General features: G+C 53.8%; 1 protein-coding gene across 2 annotated transcripts; it reads right to left on the bottom strand.

Annotated features, from left to right (window-relative positions):
* Positions 1 to 495: 495 nt before the first annotated feature.
* SLC41A1 (solute carrier family 41 member 1) lies at positions 496 to 20,354 on the bottom strand. 2 transcript variants are annotated; one of them, XM_065854266.2, is made up of 11 exons: positions 20,268 to 20,354; positions 18,597 to 19,766; positions 13,083 to 13,190; positions 8,325 to 8,396; positions 8,072 to 8,216; positions 7,605 to 7,751; positions 6,702 to 6,849; positions 6,013 to 6,092; positions 5,055 to 5,189; positions 3,953 to 4,101; positions 496 to 2,697 (listed from the first exon to the last, which is right to left on the bottom strand). In XM_065854266.2, exons 2-11 carry the CDS (start codon positions 19,074 to 19,076, stop codon positions 2,512 to 2,514), a joined length of 1,650 nt encoding a protein of 549 aa, XP_065710338.1. In that variant the 5' UTR covers positions 19,077 to 19,766; positions 20,268 to 20,354; the 3' UTR covers positions 496 to 2,511. The 2 variants fall into 2 exon arrangements, with proteins under 2 accessions (XP_065710338.1, XP_071673661.1); XM_071817560.1 differs by lacking the exon at positions 20,268 to 20,354 and adding an exon at positions 19,860 to 19,879.
* Positions 20,355 to 22,485: the final 2,131 nt, after the last annotated feature.

The following is a 22,485-nucleotide window of genomic DNA, read 5'->3' as shown; positions in this document are numbered from 1 at the left end:
GCCCCAAACACCAATGCACCCCCAGCCCCTACCCATGCACCCCTGCACCGCCAGGCTCTGCACCCCTAGACCCTGGCCCATGCAACCCTGGACCCTGTTCTCTGCAAACCTGCACCCCCAGACCCTGCTCCATGCACCCCTGCACCACCAGGCTCTGCGCCCCCAGACCCTTCCCCTTTGCAATAAGAAAACAAACAAGGAGAATCCACAACACATACACACATGTACATATATTTAATGTAGTGCTACCCAGCTGCTGGGATTCCTTCAAGGTCAACTCAATGCCAAGATGTTTCTCTTCCCAACACTCATCAGTAGCTTTTCCCATCACTCTTTTCTCCAACCAGAAAAGGAAAACACAACCCTTCCCCTACACCTCAAGATGGCAAATGACCCATCCCGCACCCTGATATTTAGTAAGCCAAAAACTGCAAAGATGCAAGAGACACCTTTAACCAAGCAGAGGAGCATGAAGGAAAACCACCACAGGCCACATAAATAAAGTTCATCTTTATTTAACCAAATATAATTTATCAGTTAAGTTGACATCTGTCAATTCAGTTACAGGAGCTATAAATAATTAAGACAGTCTTCTTCCTTTAATAAAAAGAGTAAACCAGTATTTTTCATTTGCAGTCAGCTGTAGAGTAGGCATGCATTTGAGTGCAACTGGTGGGAAAAGTTTCTGACCATCGATATTCTTCAGTTTTAAATCAGAGTCTTCCCTGACCTGTTCCCCACACACCTCAGACCTTACATGAACATCTGGACACCCCCAGCCCAGCAGCAACAGCTCTCAGCACCTCTGGCCTCATTTTACAGGAGACTGAGCGGTAGATTCTTCATCTGGGGAATCTTTTCCTGGGGAACTAAATAGTGATGTGACACCTAAAAGACCAGGAGAGTTTCTCATGTATTTTTATATATGTATATATATGTTTAAAAGCTTAAGTGTTAAGGGGAGGAAGTCTCAGATCTGTTCCTCAACGTTAGGCAGAGAAATGAGGTGAGCAGCAGAAAATACTCCAGAAGTGCCCAGGTAGAGACCTGGGCACAGGACGGGCTGAGGGTTGGGTTGTTGGTTTATTTTGGGGGGTTTTTTGAACAGTTTTGGCCAAACGAGCTGAGTCACATCAGCGGGGTGGAGAGCACGAGGTTCAGAGGTGGGGAAGGGGAAAGTGATGCTGAACGTTAACGTTAGTGAGGGAGAAAGGGGAAAACAGTCTCAAAAATAGGTCACCTGCTCTTCTGAGGGTCTGAGCGAGCAACGAGGGCGAGATCCCCGCTCTGCCTCCCGAACGCGGCTGAGGCAGCAGAGCTCAGACACCCACACGAGCAGGGAAAGATTGTTCTGCAGCTTCAGAGCGGTCCTGAGACAGCAAGAGCCCAAGCGCCCGTTGGTTTGGACACATCTGCTCTGCGGCTTTCCAGAACTGGTTGCCCACTCGCTAATCCTGACCTTCCTTTCCAACACGCTCGTCTCCGGATAAGGACCAGCTCTGCAAGCCGACCTCTGGGTTGGGACAACGCTTGATCCCAAACTTTGATCTTGGCTCGGACAGGTGCCTTAGCTTTGTTTTCCAGGGGGAGGCAGGAGCTGTTCTAACAAATCACTCCTGCCCTAAAAATCAAGCCTGTCTGCACTTGGGCAGGGCTTTGTAGAGCTCTGCTAGTTCTGGCCTAACACTGAACAAGATCCCCAGGGAGGTGTCACAGCTCCAAGCCTGTCAACATTAAGAATCAATTGGCCAACATCCTCAGCCACATCGTGTGAGTTTTGGGGTTGTCCTGTGCAGGGACAGTAGCTGGACTCGGGGTCCCTTCCAGCTCAGGACACTCTATGAGACCCGAGCTCACCCGCTGTCCCTGCACACACATGGGAACGGGGGTTTCGGCACAGAGGACCCATCTTTGCTGATCCCTCTCGTGTGCTTTGGAGCTTTGTAACCTCAGCTGGGTGTTCCTGCTCCATGGGGGGATTGCACTGGATGAGCTTTCCAGGGCCCTTCAACCCCTGACATTCTGGGATTCTGTGATTTCAAGAGCAAATACAAGATCTGAGGAGACAGCAGGCACCCCACACCCTCATCCTCGAGGGGTGCTAGAAGATGCCTGTTCGGTAGAATAAACCTGAACCTTAACTCTGGTATTTAAAACGCTTATGAAGCGAAAAAAGCAGCTCTAGTGACCGGGACCAGCTCCCCGTGCGATCTGACTGATCAGCGTCTTCACTGTAACCTCGGTTCAAACCCAACTACTATGGAATTGCACTTGGTGATTGTCTTGTTACACTTATAATTTGTTTTTGTCCTTCCTAAAACTAGATTTACTTCCTGTACAAACTTGGCTTGAAATATAAACCACATAAAGTTCCCATTGAAAATAATGAGAATCCAGTATCAAAGATGAAGTCTCAAGAGAGACAGGGTAGGGGGGAGGAAGCCAAAGAGCAAGGGTGGGGGAAATGAAACACCGACAACAAAACGAGAGGACGAGGAGAGCCGTGATACGCTAGTCTCCCACATCGGAGTCCCGGTCCCCGATGTGCCAGAGGATGTAAAAGCTGAAAGCGAGAAGACCCGTTCCAAACAGGTCCCCCAGCGCTGTCAAGTACGGGATGCAGTAGTTGTCAGGGTCGAGGTCCCTGCTCCAGATCCAATGCACCATCCAGTCAGCAACGTACAGCAGGATGACAACCTGGGGTGTGGGAAGGAAAGAGCTGCATCAGCCACAAATGCTGAGCTCTGCAAGCTCAGCCTAAAGACAGAGGTGGGGGGCTGGTCAGAGCCACCGCTCCCCCAAGCAACAAAAACAGCACCAAGAGGAATCTGGGGAGTTTCAGAGAGCCCCTGGGCACCCAAATCCTTAACAGTCTCTGCCCGATCCTTCTTTAGCTTCATATATCACCACCAAATTTAGGCTTAGAAAAATTAGGTGTAAATTTTACAGCTCAAGTTTTAGATCTAAACAGAACAAGCTCAAAGAGATACGGGGCAAAGAGGGGAGCTGGAAGCACACAAGATGCTCGGGAAGGGACAGCAAGGTCCGGCTTCCAGAAATAAAAGAGCAACTGCCCAGCAGCTGAAACCACCAGAGCGATGTTCTCCCCATCCACTTCAGTGCAGCGAGACGCTCGTGTTAATATCTGAAGACAAGAAAGCCACACGGGATCTCTCAAGCCTTAGGTGTGGGACAAGGATCTGAAGAGTCCATAGGCCTGTTGCTAAAAGCCCTGGTGTCCCTGGGGCTGGGAGGGGACACAGCGGAGCTCAGGACACAGCAGCCAGTGCAGGGTGGTCCCTCTGGTGCTCTCTCTTCGCCCCATTCTGAGCGCCCAAGCACCAGTTCACAACCTAAATTTAGCCCCTGGCTGACAGCTCGCTGCTCCGGCCCCTGATGGATGCTCTGACTCATTTCCTCGAGCTGCCTTCAGTTGTTGGGTTTAGGGGACGCTGAGACCAGGCCCAAGTGGAGGGGGCAGCGCAGCTGGGCTTAAATTGGGAGCCCCACAGCGCAGAGCGGGGCAGAACAAACCACACGAGCCATGGGGGCCCTGCAAATCCCACATCCCCTTTCCTTCAGCAGCAGTTTTAAGATTGTTAAAGCGCCTTTTATATGACAGATGAACACACAAGAGGCAAACACTTCCGCTATCAGAGCGACTTAAAGAAGATTCAAAACTTGTCAAGAACGGGAGGTAAGACAAACGGTGTGTACAGGTATCAACAAAGGAGGATTTATTCAGTTTGATACCAGCTCATCTGACAAATACAATCTACTTGGCGTAACGCTCCCTAGCGCACTAATCTCTTGCCTAGCGACAGGCTGTATCGCTGCACCCTCAAGTGGTGTATCTACAACTGAACTGGCTGCACAGGTCCCCAGTGCAGGTGACAGCACAGTGTCCCCTCATCCCGAAGGGGCCTCAGCCCCCGGCAGGGCTCCCGCTTACCTGGAGAAGCGCAGCCATCATGTAGAAAACCATGAAAATCAGGGTGAGCGTCGTGTGGCCGCCTTGCAAGGAGCTGATGGTGTAAAGGAAGATCAGGTGCCCAGGCACCACCAGAAGCAAGAGCACGCGAGCGGAGCGAGAATTCACATCTGCAAGGAAACCCAGACAGAGCTCAGGCTTCAGGTGGACTCGAACACACAGGACTCTGCAGCTTCCCCGGGGGACGAGGCGGCACAACGGCCGTTAAAGCACAAGCAGGGACCAGCACATCGGACCCTCATCCCCACGGGGCAGATTTAGGCTGGCTCAATGCTTTGAATGGGGACCCAGCTGTCAGGATGCCCAAGGACTCATTGCACCAGCTTGGTAGGGAAGTTTAGTTCTGTCCCCGGAGCAAAAGCTGTTCCAGCTGCCAGAAGGACTTGTGTCTCACGTCCAACAGTGCAGAGCTCAGGATTCCCTATCAACACCGAATTTCCTCGGCGATCCGCTTTCTAACAGGTCAGCACATCGGAGACCTCTCGCCGCTCTTGGGGACACCCCTGGCCCAAAGGCTGCAGCCTCTTTAGGAAGCCTGGACACTAACAACCTCCGTGCTGAAAGGCACGTTTGGGCTGTGCTCTGCCACACGACTGTCACAAATAACTGAGCTGCCAGGAAGCCTCCAGCAGTGAGATCCTTTCTGCAGCTGCGACGCTTTCTCTAGCTGCAAAGCTTTCCAGAACTGCAAAGCTTTCTGCAGCTCTGTATGCCCAGCAGAGCTGCAATGCTCCAGCAGCCTCAAGGTGGCTCTCAGTAGCCTGGATGCATTTGGAAGAGGTGGAGAGAATAGGGGATCTACAGTATTATACAGTCAGGACATGGGACTTGAGGGCTGCGTCCTCCCGCATGGCAGCGTTGCAAAAGGTCTGAGCGTCTCTAGAGGGCAGAGCAGACCAGAGGACGAGCCGCACCATGAGCTCACAGCTCCGAGCAGAATTCAGCCACCATTTCCCACGCCAGCGCTGCCACCGACAAGTTGAACCAGCCACGGACAAGTTGAACCAGCAAACGCTGCTGGCACAAGTCAATATGCTAATATTTCAACACCCAGCTTAGATACCTGAGCCGAAGAAGGTGCTGCAAGGGCTGGGGCACTTGCGAGGGGCTGTTTCGGAGCTCTCTCCAGGCATCCCGCTCATGTGCAGGTACGTGGAGATGCGACTCGCCTGCACCGCCACCAGGTTGCCACCCACACCTGCGGATACGGAGAGAAGCAGGAAGATGAGGTCTCCAACGCTCCAAAGAGCCGTTTCCAACAGCCGGCGGACCTGGAGCTGCCAGCTGCCGGAATAATGTAGGACAGTCTATTTTTGACCCGAATTCTACTTTTGCAGGATGTAAAGAGCTGAGACAAAGCACAGTGTTCTACAGTTTCCCCTCAGTAAAACAGATGCAATTCCATTACTGCCGCTTTGACGGGAAGGAATATGTGAAACTGCAAAATGACAAGTCAGCCACCAAAACAGATACAGGAAGTTATTTCTATTACATAGAATATGCCTATTATTTTCCTATAGAATATATCTAGACAGAATATGCCTATTATTTTCCTATAGAATATATCTAGACAGAATATGCCTATTATTTTCCTATAGAATATATCTAGACAGAATATGCCTATTATTTTCCTATAGAATATATCTAGACAGAATATGCCTATTATTTTCCTATAGAATATATCTAGACAGAATATGCCTATTATTTTCCTATAGAATATATCTATATAGAATATGCCTATTATTTTTTGCATGAAGCATAATGCAGCTGTGGAACCCACTAGCGCAGGATGCACTGGCTCAGAATTAGCTCTGTTATTGCAAAAAGTAATGAATATAAGAGTTTCCTTGGTTCATTAGGCAAAAGGGAGGACAAAGCTTGGGTCTAACCACCACATCCCACTGCCAATCCAAAGGCAATTAATTAGTCTCTTTAATCTGCCCAAAATAGGCACATGGGGCGACTCCACCCGCTGCCAAGAGTCTCCAAGAGCTGCAAAGCCAGAGCAGAAAGGAACTCACCGTTAATAACCGGTGTGAAGACGGCCATGCCAGCAAAGTTTGGATTCGTGACCATTTTGTCCAAAATTAAGCCCCCGATACTGCAGAAGAAGATTGAAGAGGTCAGTGCTGAAAGCTCAGAGCACTGGGGGTTCCCTCTGCTACAGCGTGTGCACCCACGGGTGACACAGACACCTACTGGCACACACCTATGGTTGTTGCACGTGATTTCAAGCCTCAACATGTGATAGCAGAAGACAGTTTTAGCAGGGTCTGTTCTCATCGCTGCCAAAAAACATCAAAGACTAAATCCCCTAAGGTATGGTTTGCTGCAACGCAGTAAGCAAAAGCAATCCTGCCCTTCGGGGGGCAGAGAGGGCTCCTGTGCAGAACACTGCTAAATAGGATCTGTGTTTACTCCACGGCCATGCCAGAACCTCCCTGTGCAGCAGCTGGGACTTTGCTGGACTCCAGCAGTCGGGTGCTTAATCACTCCTGTGCCTCAGGACATAGAAAACCATGTATTTGTCTAGAAAACACAAAATAACCCCCCATTTACTGGTAGTCTGGGACCGTGGAAGCAGAAGATGTTTGGTCCTGTCTTGCTCCAGAATCTCCCAAGGGCTAAGAGGTTGAAAGGGCTGGGGGAAAGGGTTCGTTGTCTGTCTGCGTTTGGGGAAGAGGGACTGAATTCCTCCGTGCCTCCCTACCTGCTAATTCCCATGGCCATAACGACCGGATGCCAGCCAGAGTACAGCACCTCCCGGGTTGCTTCGTTCCTCTTGGTGATGACGACCCAGATGGGCAGCACAGCTGCGAAGCAGACGCACACCAAAGGATTCACGTAGGTTTTGATCTCTGATGGGGGAAATAAGCAGAAAGAAGAGATGAAGGACACGTTCCCGCTGTGGGGAGGTGAGGTGCTACGTCAGCTGAGCTCATCAAACCTGTCTGCACACTGCTGTCACCCTCCAGAGCCAGAAACTCCAGCAAAACAGGGTGGGCCACCCTCAAATCCACAGGACATGGCATTTCCTTCTCTTGGTGTACTCACAAAAGCTTTATCGACAGATCAAAGTGAGATCTCTCCAGTTTCTAACTGCTCATTCCCACTCTTGGGCAAGACCTCCCAGTGCTGCTTCACCTTTGGCTGAACCTGGCTGAGTCACATCCCCGCGTCCCAGCTGCGGGGAAGGAAGGTGGAGGGGAGGAGGAGGAAATCGAGAGCCCTACAGCTGCAGCTCTGCCCTCAGCATCCCCAGCTGGTGCTGACAGCACCAACGATTCAATCCACAGCTGCCTTTTCCCACTGCTTTAGCCACAGTCAAGCCCCTGGCACTTGGAAGGGAGACAATCTCCCCCTTGTCACTTTACCTGGTGAGAAGGAAGTATGCGGATCACTGCCAAGACTGTCTGCAGCTACAAGGCAGTAAGAAGGTCCGTTTGCTCCCCTTATCAGTTCTGACTAGGTCTCACTAACTGAGGAAGCTTCCAGGCCAGGCATCCTATACACCCCAGAACAGGACGGGTAAAGGAAGAGGGTGAAATGAGAGGGAGACGCAGCAGCACGTGGAAGGACCAGGCAGAGACAAAGGCCTCTTGTTGCTCCTCACCCATCTCTTTGTACAAGCCCCAGCTGATTCCTGAAAGCAGAGCCAGGGTGACGAGATCCCCCAGGCTGGCAGCGATTGGCGTGGAGACATTATCGGGGTTGATCCCCATCTTCCTGGATCCAACGATGACCCCGATCATAATCAAGCCTACAAAAAGAGGAGGAAAACAGGATGAGGCCAAGGGGAGCCCAGAACTTCAGGGAGAATCATAGGATCATTTCAGTTGGAAGAGACCCTCAGGATCATCGAGTCCAACCATAACGCAACTCCAGCACTAACCCATGTCCCCAAGAATCTCGTCTAAACGCCTTTTAAACCCCTCCAGGGATGGTGACTCCAGCACTGCCCTGAGCAGCCTGTTCCAATGCCCCACAGCCCTTTGGGGAAGAATTTCTTCCTAATATCCAATGTAAACCTCCCCTGGTGCAACTTGAGGCCTGGAGGGTGCGCAGGGGTCTGTTTCTCACCCAGAACAAGGGAAGCGATGAATGCAGTAGCCACACTGCTGGCACAAAGCAGGATAGCATGGACAACGTTGAAGTGCCCATTCGAGATCCATCCGAATACCACAGCTGTGATTGCGGCCAGGAAGCCAACCACAGTAGCCTGAACCTGAAAATAAAAACCAGTTGGTTACCAAGAAAGAGCAAAATGGTCACTTGTCAGAGTTGGGTTTGCGCCAACTACCAATATTTCCACTTTTCTTTCACATTTCCTCACCTGTATCAGAGCCATGTTCCCCGTTATCATCCTCCAGAGGTCTTTGGGTGTATCCATTTGGCCAATATTAGCCTGCAAGAGAACACCGCAACGTCATTAAAAACTGATAGTGTTTTGCACTTACTAACAGTCAAATTCCTGCAAGTTTGTACCGGGAGTAGGAAAGAGTAATGACCTCAAATCCTTAGCTCTTAGAGGAAAGCAATTCAGTAGAAGAGGTGTGTGTGTGTGACTGTGTGTCCAGCTGGGGCACAGCTCTGCAGTAACAGAATCCCAGAATGTCAGGGGTTGAAGGGCCCTGGAAAGCTCATCCAGTGCAATCCCCCCATGGAGCAGGAACACCCAGCTGAGGTTCCACAGGAAGGTGTCCAGGCGGGTTTGAATGTCTGCAGAGAAGGAGACTCCACAGCCTCCCTGGGCAGCCTGGGCCAGGCTCTGCCACCCTCACCAGGAACAAGTTTCTTCTCAAATTTAAGTGGAACCTCCTGTGTTCCAGTTTGCACCCATTGCCCCTTGTCCTGTCACTGGTTGTCACCGAGAAGAGCCTGGCTCCATCCTCCTGACACTCCCCCTTTCCATATTGATCCCCAGGAATGAGTCCCCCCTCAGTCTCCTCTTCTCCAGCTCCAGAGCCCCAGCTCCCTCAGCCTTTCCTCACACGGGAGATGCTCCACTCCCTTCAGCATCTTGGTGGCTGCGCTGGACTCTCTCCAGCAGTTCCCTGTCCTTCTGGAGCTGAGGGGCCACAACTGGACACAAGATTCCAGGTGTGGTCTCCCCAGGGCAGAGCAGAGGGGCAGGAGAACCTCTCTGACCTACTGACCACCCCCTTCTAACCCACCCCAGGTACCATTGGCCTTCCTGGCCACAAGGGCCCAGTGCTGGCTCATGCTCACCCTGCTGTCCCCAGGTCCCTTTCCCCTACACTGCTCTCTAATAGGTCATTCCCCAACTTACACTGGAACCTGGGGTTGTTCCTGCCCAGATTCAAGACTCTACACTTGCCCTTGTTATATTTCATTAAATTTCTCCCTGCCCAGGTCTCTGATGGCAGCACAGCTTCCAGTGTCAGCCGATTTGTGACCATTGCTCAGGCCCCACACCCCGGGGAACTAAAGCGCCTCTGGCAAGTTACTCCGGTCTCACACACCAGAACATCAAAGCTGTTCCCAGTTTTAGCTTCAACACCTTCTCCTTCCCAGTTGCAGGAACAGGCTGACACTCTCCTATGAGCCAGATCCACTACAGAAGGGGTTTGAAGGGAGCGCAAAGAGGACTCGACATTAACGGACCGTCTGATGAAAACCCTGCAAAAGCTACGAGATACACTTTGTCCCCACGCGGAGTCACGCACCGCTGCTCGTTCACCCATTGAGTTCACCCTGTTGGCGGCCGAGCCGAGCCTGGCTCAGGCCCAGCTGGGTCACGCTGCCCCTCGGGAGGGAAACGGGGTGCACGGGCTCCCGGGTCAGCTCCCCGTGTGCCCCGCTCCCGCACGGACCAAGGCCAGGGCAGCATCACATGGGTGGAGAAAGTTGGCAGCAAAACCAGCTGTTTCGGTTAAAAGCTGAGTAAACAAGGCTAATGCCACGTGGTGACCGACCGAGGAGCGGGAAGCGGCGGCACACAGGTCACCCGGCACCGCCACGGGAGATGCTGATCACGCTCACCAGAACAGGCGGAAAGTTGCTTTAATTTGGTGTACGGTCCAAAATAACCCAGCAGAATAACCCAGCGGAATCACCGCAGGTTGCTGGTTAATGCAGAGCACACGGGTTCTGCTCTTCCCTACCACCTTCTAGGTCATGGAAAGAACGGACAGGTATAGGGTATAAGCTTATATCCCATCTATCGGAACATGAAGAGGAAGCAAGTTTGTCGCTATGAAAGCGTAAAGGGGCAATGCGAAGCGGTAAACGCGTGTTGGAGTTACTGGCTGACAGGGTGAAACTCAAACTTGTGCTCAACAACACAGCAGCAGTTTGTGCCTCTCGGGTTTCCTTGCTGGCCCCTGTCAGGGGTGACCAACTAATCCTCCTGCTCCCCTTGAGAGAACCATCAGCTCATTTCGACCAGCACTGAGATGCTTCTGTCTCTGGAGTGAATTTATTCCAGTCGGTTTAGTGGAAAGGAGGAAAGACTAGAGAAAAATCAACAAATTGACTGGAGCAGCACTGAGCGCACCCAGCACAGGGATTTGAGCTCTATATGAAGCCTGACCTTAACATTCCAGCCACACGGCAATTAGGCTGGGATTAACATAACCTAGCTGTAGTCACTGGCAACGGGATTTTAATCCTTTAACTAATGGGAGAGTTTCGCTGTTTAATTGTGAAAGGAATTTCTGAGGTGCCTTAATGCAGCCCTAATTAGAAACCCATGGTCTGAGAATGCACCCCAGGTTGCTTTCCAGCGATCCGGGGGGAGCGCCCCCCGCACACCTGCCCGTGGGTCCCTGCGCCGGTGGGAGAGCAGGGCAAGGGGAATAAACAAGAGAGAAAAACCCTGTCCCACCATGCAGAGCTATGAGGACACCAGCTGTGCCAGCTCCTGCTGCAGCCACCGATCAACACGGGGGAAAGCTCTGCACTCCCGCGGCTTTCTGCACAGCAGCGTTTCTCTGCCAAGCTGCCCCAGTGCTGCCCCATTCCAGCCCCATAAGGGAAGAGGATGGAGAAAACAGGCCATAGAAACACCAGCCAGTACAAGCTGGCCAAGGCCAAGTGGGAGAACAGCCCGTGTACGGGACAGCGAGGATCCTGACGTGCTCCAAACAATGGAGAGCGAATAAAACAAAGGGATTTGTTTCCCAGAATGGAGGGGCAAACAAAGCTCAGCCTCTTGGCGTGTCCCTGCCAGCCCTGGCACCGGAGCACAGCTGGAGCAGGGGCAGCACAAAGCTTCTCAGCAGCTTTTGTCCCCCCAGCAGCACAGGGACACAGCTCCAGCCCAGTAAGGCTGGCCCGGCTGTTCTCCAGGCAGCTCAGTGCTCGGCTCCTTCAGAGACTGAAGGGCGAGGGCTGGATCCGGTAACGCCGCGGTCAGCAGGAATGGGCAGGCAGGGGCTGGCGAGCGGAGGCCAAGCCAAGGGACAGCCCGGGGAAACGCTGTTTGCCTTCCTGCTCCCCAGGGACAACCACAGGCTCTCTGGAATGCGATGCTCGTGTGCCGCAGGTTCAGTGGGTGAGAGGGAGGGGACAGGAGGGGCTGCATGTGACAAAGGCTGGACAAGCAGCTCAGGACATTGGCTCTGCTGCCATCCAGGAACGCACCCAAAACCTCAGGGGCCAACAACAAACTACTGAGGAGCAGAGAGTCACAGCTGGCATCACCTCATTGCTCAGGATGGAGGAATGAGAGCAGACCCAGGAGAGCGAACAGAATCACAGAATCCCAGAATGTCAGGGGCTGGAAGGGCCCTGGAAAGCTCATCCAGTGCAATCCCCCCATGGAGCAGGAACACCCAGCTGAGGTTCCACAGGAAGGGGTCCAGGCGGGTTTGAATGTCTGCAGAGAAGGAGACTCCACAACCTCCCTGGGCAGCCTGGGCCAGGCTCTGACACCCTCACCAGGAACAAGTTGCTTCTCATATTCAAGTGGAACCTCCTGTGTTCCAGTTTGCACCCATTGCCCCTTGTCCTGTCACTGGTTGTCACCGAGAAGAGCCTGGCTCCATCCTCCTGACACCCACCTTTTCATATTGATCCCCATGAATGAGTCCCCCCTCAGTCTCCTCTTCTCCAGCTCCAGAGCCCCAGCTCCCTCAGCCTTTCCTCACACGGGAGATGCTCCACTCCCTTCAGCATCTTTGTTGCCCTAAATTGCAGGTGGTGGATCCTCCTGGGGATACACAGAGACCTTTTCAACACTCTCCTTTCTCCTACAGTGACCAGCACGGGGATGCTGCAGGGAAGGAGGATGCTGAGAAGCAGCTGTGCCAGCCATGGCTGCTGCACCGCCCAGGCCGTTCTCCATCCCTACATCCCAGCGAGCACCTTCTGAGCAGCTCCCGCACTCCCATCAGCTCCTCTGCGCTGGCAAGGCTCTTGCTGCAAGGGCTCTTCTCCCAGCAATTCACAGCACGGAGCTAAAAGCTCGGCAGCAGGCAGCTGACATCTTGCAGATCTAAGACTCAAAGCTACGCGTACTCCCATTGCGGGAAACAGAGAAACATCAGGCAGTCACTCGCTGTCACGCTCAAGCAGAAGATGTTCTGCAGAAGGACGGAGTATTATTGTCCGTGCTAGAGAGGGTGTCAGCCTTTCCGCAGCGCCGCTCAGCTTCAGAGACAGACTGCTGTGTTACAGAAACATTTTAACACAAAGCAACTCATTTACAGCTGGACTAACGCAGCATTGAGGAGCGAGCAGAGCCTGCCCCCATCCCTCACAGGGAGCTCACTGTTCCGCAGGGATCGGACTGAATTCAAGCACGAGAAATGCCCAGCCGTGCCTCTCCATCAACCTCAAGAGGCTGTCAATCCACCTTCCAGCTCTCGCTGCGAGGTCCCTTGTGTTTTACCCTTTGCCGTACAATTCTCATCTCCTGGCCCTCCTAAACCCGGTTTGTTTTAGCCTGTGCTCAGCTTCCTCGTGAAGAAAATCAGATGGAAGCACCTCAGATATTAAAGCACATCGTGTCTCCAGGCCCACGAGCAGCCACAGTGAGGAAGAAAACTGTCAGCAGAGCTTCAGGACTATTAAACCTGCAAACCTGATGAGTCCGGTGGGACTCCCTCCCAGCTCCCTGGATACTCACAGCTGTCGACAGGCGAGACGCCAGAGTCATCTCCAGGTTCCCCTTCAGGCCCAGCAACGCAGGTACTAAGATAAATATCTCGGTCACGTATTTGAAGACGTCCCAATGCTGCAAGATTAAAAGAAACAAGACCATTAATGAATAATTGTGGCCAGCAGAAACCTTTGCTTTGGACTGAGCATCTTACTTATCACTTACTTTGCATCCCAGCACTGCCCACAGGGCCCTGAGCAGACAACTCGGTTCCCTTCTGCTGCCACACTCTGAATTTGGCAGCAATGTTACCGTTTTTAACATTCATGTAGTAGCGACAACATGTTCCTGCTAAGCTTAAAAAACAGATCTCAGCCTGCAACTTCCAGTTGAAAATCCCCCAAAGATTAACCACTGGCAGAATGTTTATGCACGCAGAGGCCAAAACAGGGAAAGATGAAGAGACTTTGCCCAAAACTTGCAGTTTTTGGCAGAACCAAGTACTGGAGTTTGGTCGGTCTCAGCTGAGAGCCATTCCCTACATGTGTGGCTTACAAAGCCATTTCAGGGCAGGGTATTGGTGCTCCTGACCCTGCCAGCTCCACAAAGCAGCCCCCACAGCCTCCACTCCCAGTTCCTCACCTGACAACTTCGTTACTCAGGTATTTACTAATTACTCAGGCTCCAGAGGTGAGCCAGCCCACTTGGGCACGAGGCAGAAGAGGCAGCTGTGGCTATTTCAGAAAAAAAGACAAAGAGTAATTGCAGGGTAAGCAGCCTGAAATGAGAGCAACTGTCTCCCATGAAAACACAAAACCACCCCAAAACACTCACAACCGCATTTTAAAATAAAGCCCTGCAAGCTACACAAACATCATGGCCCCATTTCTTATTTTCATGAGTGCTTTGCAAGCAGCATCCAAAATAGCCCCCGCTTCCCACCCTGCCCGCCTGCCCTACTTCAAGGGCACGGGCATGGCTGGAATCCTATTCTCACAAGCTGAAGGTGTTAACAGTCACGGCTCTTGCACTTTTCCTCCTGCCAACGTTACCTGCACCAGGCTCCACCTCCCGCAGCGTCAGACCGCCAGGATAATCCGCCAGCAGGACAGGTATTTCTTCCTAGAGCAAGAAACTATCGGCCAACACCTAACAGCAAACACAAGGCGCTGTACCTGCATGATTAACCCCTTCCCACGGGGCAGCACTTCAGGTATTCCTCTGTATTTTTCCACCCTTTGTGCTGCTCGCCTGCAGCACCGCACCGACACATCCCACCTTCCTGCCGGCTCCTTCGCGACACCGCTCACTTCAGAAACCATTGGAGAGAAAACGGCGCTCACAGGGGTGTTTGAGATGGGTGAACTGGGGCCATTTTGCCTCTGTTTCCCAGTTGATAAAATCCCAGCTTGATAGGACAAGCTCCCCGTGCTCTGCGGGGGCACAGACACAAACTGCTCGGCTATGTCAGGCACAGCCACAACCCTCTTTGTGCTCGAGGACACGGCTCCCAAGGATCCCCGGTTTCCAGACTGTCCTGATGGGACAAACATCCCTCTCCCAGCCACAGCACCTGAGGACGAGGATGGAGCCAGGCTCTTCTGGGTGACAACCAGTGACAGGACAAGGGGCAATGGGTGCAAACTGGAACACAGGAGGTTCCACTTAAATGTGTGAAGAAACTTGTTCCTGGTGAGGGTGTCAGAGCCTGGCCCAGGCTGCCCAGGGAGGTTGTGGAGTCTCCTTCTCTGCAGACATTCAAACCCGCCTGGACCCCTTCCTGTGGAACCTCAGCTGGGTGTTCCTGCTCCATGGGGGGATTGCACTGGATGAGCTTTCCAGGGCCCTTCAACCCCTGACATCCTGGGATTCTGTGAAACCACCGTGTCCCCACAGCCCCCGCCCCAGCCACCCCAAGACTCGGGAGCCCTTTCCACATGGGTGCTCGGGAAGGGACAACGCGAGCAGAGGGACATCCCAGCTCGCTGCTGGGCAGGAGACACAACCCGTCCAAACACTTCACCCAACGCAGCGGCACATCAGCCTGCGCTTCCTTTAAGGTCACCTCCAGGAACAGACGAGCTCAGCTCTCCTCGGTCTATTTTTAGGCAGGCATTATGATTATTTATCTGCTTGTTGTCCGGCTGAATCCTTCGCCATGGCTTCCCTCTCGTACCTAGAGCTCAATTAGCAAGCAACACGCTCCCGCTTCCCCACGGGACGCGCTGGATGTCACCGGCATTGCTTAACGAAAGGAACGCCATCATTACTCAGAGCACAGGCTGGAAGTTGCTGCGCAAAAGTTTCCTGGCTCGTTCTGCCTCCAGAGACCACGGGGCAGGACCAGGCAACAGCTCCGCACAAGCTCCATCACCTTATCCCAACCCTGGCTTTGTAAATTCACCTTTAAAGGCGGCTGCGCTGCAAACCGGCGCCAGCAGCTGGAACTGGAGCCGGCGCAAGCAGCTCCCTGAGCAAGACAGGGGTGTTCCCCGAGAAAGGAAAAATAAAAGTCATCTTCAGGGAGTGAAAACAAGGAGGTTTCTGCAGACATCAGCAGCTTGCTCACTGCAAAGAGCAGGACCCGTGGGCTCCTGCCAGCTTTCTTAATATAAGATGTTATACAACACTGGCCTACGGGCATTCAGCACATCTCAGGGCCTCCCCAGCTCCTGCGGAGAACAAAGCTCCCCCCAGAGATGGGGGTCCAAGGGGAGAACCAGAGTGTTTGGGGGAGACAAAAAAGGGCAACAGAAGAGGAAATATAAATTGAAGTTGAGGACATCGAGCTGTTAAAACCCCTGTAACAGAATAGGTTGTTTTTCTACCGGGCCTGTGGTCCCTCCGAGCACAGATCTACCCCAACACCAGAGCCACTGGAGCTCGGACAGAGATCGGACCCCGGCCCGACGGAGCTTCTGGAAGCAACACCAAACCCCAGGTGCCGTTTCGCAGTTTCCTCCAGGCTCGCTGCCTTTCAGGAGCTTTGCCCCTGCACACAAGAGATATTTCCCGGGTAACAGCTGCGCCTCAGCCTCTGTCGCTCTCAGCCACCGCGTGGGATGTCAAGGCTGACAGGAGTCGCGAGTGACGGCGCGATCCGATCGCAGCGGATGGTGGTTCACGGCGGCTGGAGAGGCTGCGCTGCAGGACGGGGCTGGGGCGGCCTTGGTGTGGCTGCTTCGCTTCTCCCTTTGAAACACCATGGAACAAGCGGCCTGAACAGCAGAGCTACAGCTCAGAGCCGCCCTGGGGTGCTGTCAAGAAACGAGCAGAACCCCTCCTCCATACAAAACACCATCCAGCCCATCCAAAGAACCACCAGGGAGCAGACTAATCTGGAAAACAACAACCAGGGCTCTGCTGGGAGAGGGGACTGTGCCAATAGTTGGCTACTGGACACATCACCTGGCCCAAAGGTCTCTCCGATCTCCATGGGAGCAGAGGCAAATTCTCCTTCCAAGCAGCAAATCTATCAGGACGCATTAAGAGGACAGCATGGCCAAAGGCCAGGGCTGCTTGTTTTCACAGTGGGGTGACCAATTAACAGCTGGATGATCCGTCTGTTCACCCAAAACGGAGGAAATTGAGTGTACGGAGCTCTCCGTCCATTGCGAACCGCGCCAGCCGCCCACTCCACGCGCTCCCATCCTTCCATCCACGGCTCTGAGGCTCTGCGAAGCCGGTTATCAGGATCAGCTCCCCAGACCACACATTCCCGTCCCCCCCTTTTCCACCCCAAGGCATTTAGATGCCTCATTTAATTGCAAGGCTTAAGCGAGTTGGAGGAGTCGGCAGGACAAGCTGCAGAGCCACATGCTGAGCTGCTGTGGGACAGAGGAACTATGCAGCTTTATTTCTAACTATCATAAAAATAAAAGGTAGAATGCAGCAGCACGCCGCAGTATTCACCCCGGCCAGAAGGGCTGCGCCTTCTCCAGGAAGGACTTCAGGCTGGGTTTAAATCACAGGCTCTGGGAAACTCCCAGAAGACCCACACAAGATTACGGAGACATCGCAAAGGGAAACGCGCTTAAAACGGCTTTAAGAAAGTTATTCCGGTAAATCTCCCCTGGATTAATGCAGCACAGGCAGCCTTTCCTGTTTTGAGTCACTTCACAGCCACCTCGAGAGGCTGCATCAAGTGAGTCCGCGGTGGTGACCGGCACGCAAAGGCATGCGGGGAAATTGCATCAGGGACGAGAAAGGGGAGAAATGTTTGCTTGACCACCCACAAATGCAAAAAACGTGCGAGTTACCGGCACACAGCTCAGGCGGGGACGACGGTAACTGCCAGCAACACCGACCAGTGACTGGCATTTGAGTCTTTCTATGCCAACACTGAGAGGGCTTGTTTATCGCACTTAAGCAAACAGAGGAGCTTCAAGCGGAGCATTTTTGGTTGACCGCAGCCCCAAAAGGGCCGCCTACTCCAGCCAAATAGCTTCGTAAAGCTCCGCTACACAGATGATTGGGTTTTGTGCCTCGGTCACCGTTTTGGGCTGAGCATCGAGACAACAACAGCTGATCTGCTGCCAGAAATCCTGCACTAGAGCTGCGGTCCCTGCGGTCACGTTTATCACCTAAAACCTAAGTGAGACGCACAGCCATCGGGTTCTTATCATGTCACTTGTCACAGAGACCCACTGACATATCCTGTCTGGTAACAGTTTTCACCCAGAGTAACAGGCAGCTCCCTGTCTGGCCTTTCCTAAGGCTCGGGAGGAACCACTGACTCAGCCCAGCAACTCTTGGCCACTTCAACAGTGTGAAGATGCAGCACAAGGGTTGCTCGTCCAGGCTTTGAGCTCTGGAATGAGCCAAATGTCCCGCACACAGTGCATCAGGAGCATCGTTGGGTTCAAACTGGGACACAGGAGGTTCCACTTAAATATGAGAAGCAACTTGTTCCTGGTGAGGGTGTCAGAGCCTGGCCCAGGCTGCCCAGGGAGGTTGTGGAGTCTCCTTCTCTGCAGACATTCAAACCCGCCTGGACACCTTCCTGTGGAACCTCAGCTGGGTGTTCCTGCTCCATGGGGGGATTGCACTGGATGAGCTTTCCAGGGCCCTTCAACCCCTCACATTCTGCAGTTCTGTTAACGCGGCCGGCGCGCTGGAACAGCACAGCAAACACCGGAGATGGAAAAGGGACACAGAACCTATGGAATCAGTGATGGGAGCTGGGGTGTCTCCAGCCACCACCTGGGGAGCTTTATTTCAAGTCGTAGTGCACAGAGGGGTCTCGGTTCCCAGGCAGGTGCATTGGCCGCACGTGTCCCAGCCGCAGTCTCCTCCTCAGAGCCGGGCACTGCAGCTCAGCGCTGCCAGCAACCTCTCCCCCTCCGCTCCAGACACCACTGAGGTCTCCCCCCATCTCCCTTTACCCCAAACAGCATTCAAGGTATCAGGTCTCCTCTCCTCGCAGCTGCTATCTGCTGAACAAGCCTTGCCATTCGAGCCCCTCCTGGCTTGAGATCAAGCCCTGGTCTACGTAAGCGGGATTCAAAGCCCAGAGCCACGCCAGGGAAGCGTCAGTCCTACCTGCACGATGTCCAGCACCATTCCAGCAGCAACTGTCCCAAAGCCTGCCAGCAGGAATGGAAAGAGGACCTGCAGCCCGATGGAAAAGGAGGTCTCCTTGAGTGGTGAGGCTGGCTCGGGACCTCGGTCTGTGCTGGTGTCATCGCTTTCGTTGCTCTGGCTGCCGTTTTCCAGCAGGGCATCTTCTTCTCGCACTCCTTTCGCGTTGGCATGAGACTCCAGCACCACCACTTCTACCCCATCTCCATTAGGTCCCCGGAAATCTGGGGGCTCCAGCTGTCCCCGGTCCGGACTGGTGAGACAGTCCATGGGCACGATGGGCAGCACGGCCCCGTTGCCCTGGTGCGTCTCCTTCTGCTCTGGTTTGGAAGACATGCTGCAGAACAGCTCTCCTGACCCTTGGCTTGGTGGACCTACAGCCAGCAGCTGTTCCAGAAGAGATCTTTTGCCAGGAGCTTGCACAAATGGCCTTTCCGGCATCTAGAGGCCACCTCTCCTACCCCCGCTCGCCTGCCTTTGAGTGCAGAGACTGCTCCTGCACCAGAGATCCCCATCAAGCAAAGTCCAGGAATGGAGGACACCGAGCACTGAGCAGGGAACACCTCAAGGACTGGAAGCTGCAGCAAATTCACTCTAGTTCTCCTCCTCTCCAACGCTGTACGGAGCCAAGCTTGTCGTCTTTGAGGTGTGGCGCTTCAGCGCATCTTCCTTCAGGTCCTTCTCCTGCTGTGATGGGGTAACCCAAGAGAAAAACAGATGAAGTAAAGACCACTGAATAACACAGACGCTTGAAGGGATGAGAAAGAAAAGAGTAGATATGAGAAGTACTGGCTTTTAGAGATGATACAATCCAGAAAAGCTCTTCTTACTACCAGCGCTTGGTTGATTTCTCCAGTGGCACCATCCCTCTGCAGAATTTGAGCCTGAAGGCTCCTAGAGGCTTCTGCTCTGTTTCGTGCTCCCTGCCAACACCAGTGAGCTCCAAGTGTCACTGCCGTCCTCTTCCAGAAGAATTTCTCACCTTCCAGCACGAGGCGAAGGGAGTTCTTATTTAAAGTAACAGCAGGCTCCGCGTTGAGGTTACTCTCTGAGCTGAGCAGGCTGTAGGGTGGGAGCTGGCATCTGGAGAGCTTCGCAGCCAACGTCACGCTCGGAGAACTCGTCTTTCACCTGAAATATGTGGGAGGAAAACGGATATTCTATTGGGTGTCGTGGCAGTCGGTATTAACGGCTCATTCATCTGCGCGTTTCCCTTCCACGTACATTGAATGCTGCGCTATCCCCTCGACTCTAAACCTCCTTTCACAGCCCTTCGGGGGCTGTGCCAGGGGACCGGGGGGAAAACAGCTCTCTGCCCCAAAACCGAGCACGGGGATGGACCCCAACCCGCAATGCAGGGACACCCGGAGGCCAAACTCCGCACGGAGCCGGCGGCCAGCGCTCGGCCCGGGGCTCTGCCCGTTCCCCGGGTGCCGCAGCGGTGGAGCTGCCGCAGAGCCCCGCGGAAGCGCTACCGGGCGAGTGCGGGGGGAGCGGGCGGCCCGCAGCCCCGCAGCCGCTCAAGCCACCACCCTCCGGAGCGGACCCAGCGGCCCTAGGGAAGCGCTGCCCCGGCCCGACCGCTACCCCTGGATCCCCAAGTGCCGCCGCCCGGCGCTCCGCGCATCTCACCACCGCGGCCGCTCCGCTCTGCCCGCCGCGCCGGACCCGCTGCAGGTTGCCCCGCACCGCCCTGACATCACCGCCCGCCAATCCTGGCCCTGCCCAGCGCGCCGCGCCGCGTCCCCATTGGTCGGGCGTGTGTGGCGTCACACTTGGCCCCGCCCCTCTCCGCCGCGCTGCCCACGCAGGGTGGGGGAGGCGGAGGCCACGCCCCTCTCCGGCGGCGCGGGGGCGTGGCCTGCGGCTCACGTGGCGCCGGCTCCACATGCGGCGAGCGGGGGCGGTTTATCATTTAATCCGCCTTGATAATTAAGCACAGCTTGGGTGCATTTTCTGTCATTTTGGGGCCCAGGAGCAGCGACAGGGCGCGGGCGGTACCTGCTGGCTTTCAGGCCTCTGCGCCAGGCCCGCGGGCTCCTCTGCTGAAGTTCAGTTCAGGCAATATTCAGAATATTGTCATGTACTCCAAACCGCCCCCCAAAAAACACAGAAACCGCAGAGCTCGGTGCCCTATTGCCCTGTAGAATTCCTGAATGAAACCAGCTCTTCTGATTCATGTTTGGCTTTTACTTCCTTCTCTTTTTTTTTGCATGGCTGGAACTTGTGACCAGCTGTCGTTTTTCCTTCCTGCCTTTCCTTTCCTTTCCTCCCAGGAAACACTCAGCAGTGAGTTATTACCCGGGGCCATGACGTGATCCCCAGCCCCGTGCCTTGGAGACAGCTCTGGAGCCAATGGTGACAATGTGACACACGCGTGTGACAGCGCAGGAACTGCCCCCCCCCCCCCCCATATACACTGACTCAAGCGGGGCCGGTGACTTCATTTCTTAAAATAAGGAAGCGAAGGGAGTTGTGGTCAATGGCAGCAGGAGATCCATTGTGATCGAGACCCCCCCCCAAAGATGTGGGTCACGCTACTTAATTTCTTGCTGCTCATATTAAAAACTGAGCACGGGGAGCTTCCTTTCCTGAAATACTTGTTGGTTTGGAAGCAGAGCAGGATATCTAACTATATAAAGCAGCATGGAGACAGCTCAGATAAACCCACTGGGGTCTTTTCTAACTTTCTCAGGCCCAAAAACCTTTGCAAATCTGCTTATCCTAAGAAAGTCGAGTTTCTAGAGGAGATGAGCAGTGTTACTGTTACAGTAACTGGCATAGCCCTGGGTTTTGTGCCCATCTGCTGCTACACAACCTACTCGAACCTGGTATTTCAAGGGGTGATGAGCATTTACAGTCATTTAACTCATTCTCAGGGCCTCCTGATGTGACACTGGGAAAGAGACACCACACAAAACTCGAGATACACAGAGATGATGCTTTAAGTAAATCCATAGCACAGGTCCACACTCAGGCTGGGAACGGAGCTCCAACTCCTGCCTCCAGCCCTCGCCTCTGCCTTCCTTTGTCCAAATAAACCTGCTCTGTCAGGCTCGCTTTCCGCCTTCATCTTTCCTTCCTGGCTTGGAAAATCTCCCCTGGAGCAACCGTTCTTCCCCCACCCTACCGAAAACAACCAAAATGCACCCTTGTTGATGAGCAGCCCGGCCAGCTGCACGCTCAGGAAGGGGAAGCGCACAGACAAAAACCTGCCCGAGAAAACAGAAATAGATAAAATCCCCAGCAGCGACGCTGCCGCGCAGAGATCAGAAAGGCCGGGGATGAAAGGGCAGGAAACGGGTTTCCAGTTTTGGGGCGGCGGGTACCAAAGGCAACAGAATGCTTGGAAAGAGTTTAACGTGGAGCTACATGAGATGGCAGAACGTGGTGCCCACGTGTGTTACAGCAGCCACGTGGCTTTAGCACTGCCCAGCCGGCCGGCTCTGGGCGAGCACTCAGGAGGCTACGATGGGTATGGGGTGATTTCCCCCTTTTCACAGAAGAATCCAACCTCGAGAGAGGTTCTCCTGCCCCTCTGCTCTGCCCTGGGGAGACCACACCTGGAATATTGTGTCCAGTTGTGGCCCCTCAGTTCCAGAAGGACAGGGAACTGCTGCAGAGAGTCCAGCGCAGCCACCAAGATGCTGAAGGGAGTGGAGCATCTCCCGTGTGAGGAAAGGCTGAGGGAGCTGGGGCTCTGGAGCTGGAGAAGAGGAAACTGAGGGGGGACTCATTCACGGGGATCAATATGGAAAGGGGGAGTGTCAGGAGGATGGAGCCAGGCTCTTCTCAGTGACAACCAGTGACAGGACAAGGGGCAATGGGTGCAAACTGGAACACAGGAGGT

The sequence above is a fragment of the Patagioenas fasciata genome, chromosome 21 (genome assembly GCF_037038585.1).
Source record: "Patagioenas fasciata isolate bPatFas1 chromosome 21, bPatFas1.hap1, whole genome shotgun sequence".
NCBI lineage: Eukaryota > Metazoa > Chordata > Aves > Columbiformes > Columbidae > Patagioenas > Patagioenas fasciata.
The sequence above is the reverse complement of the archived record's forward strand: the minus strand, read 5'-3'. Positions and strand labels throughout refer to the sequence as shown.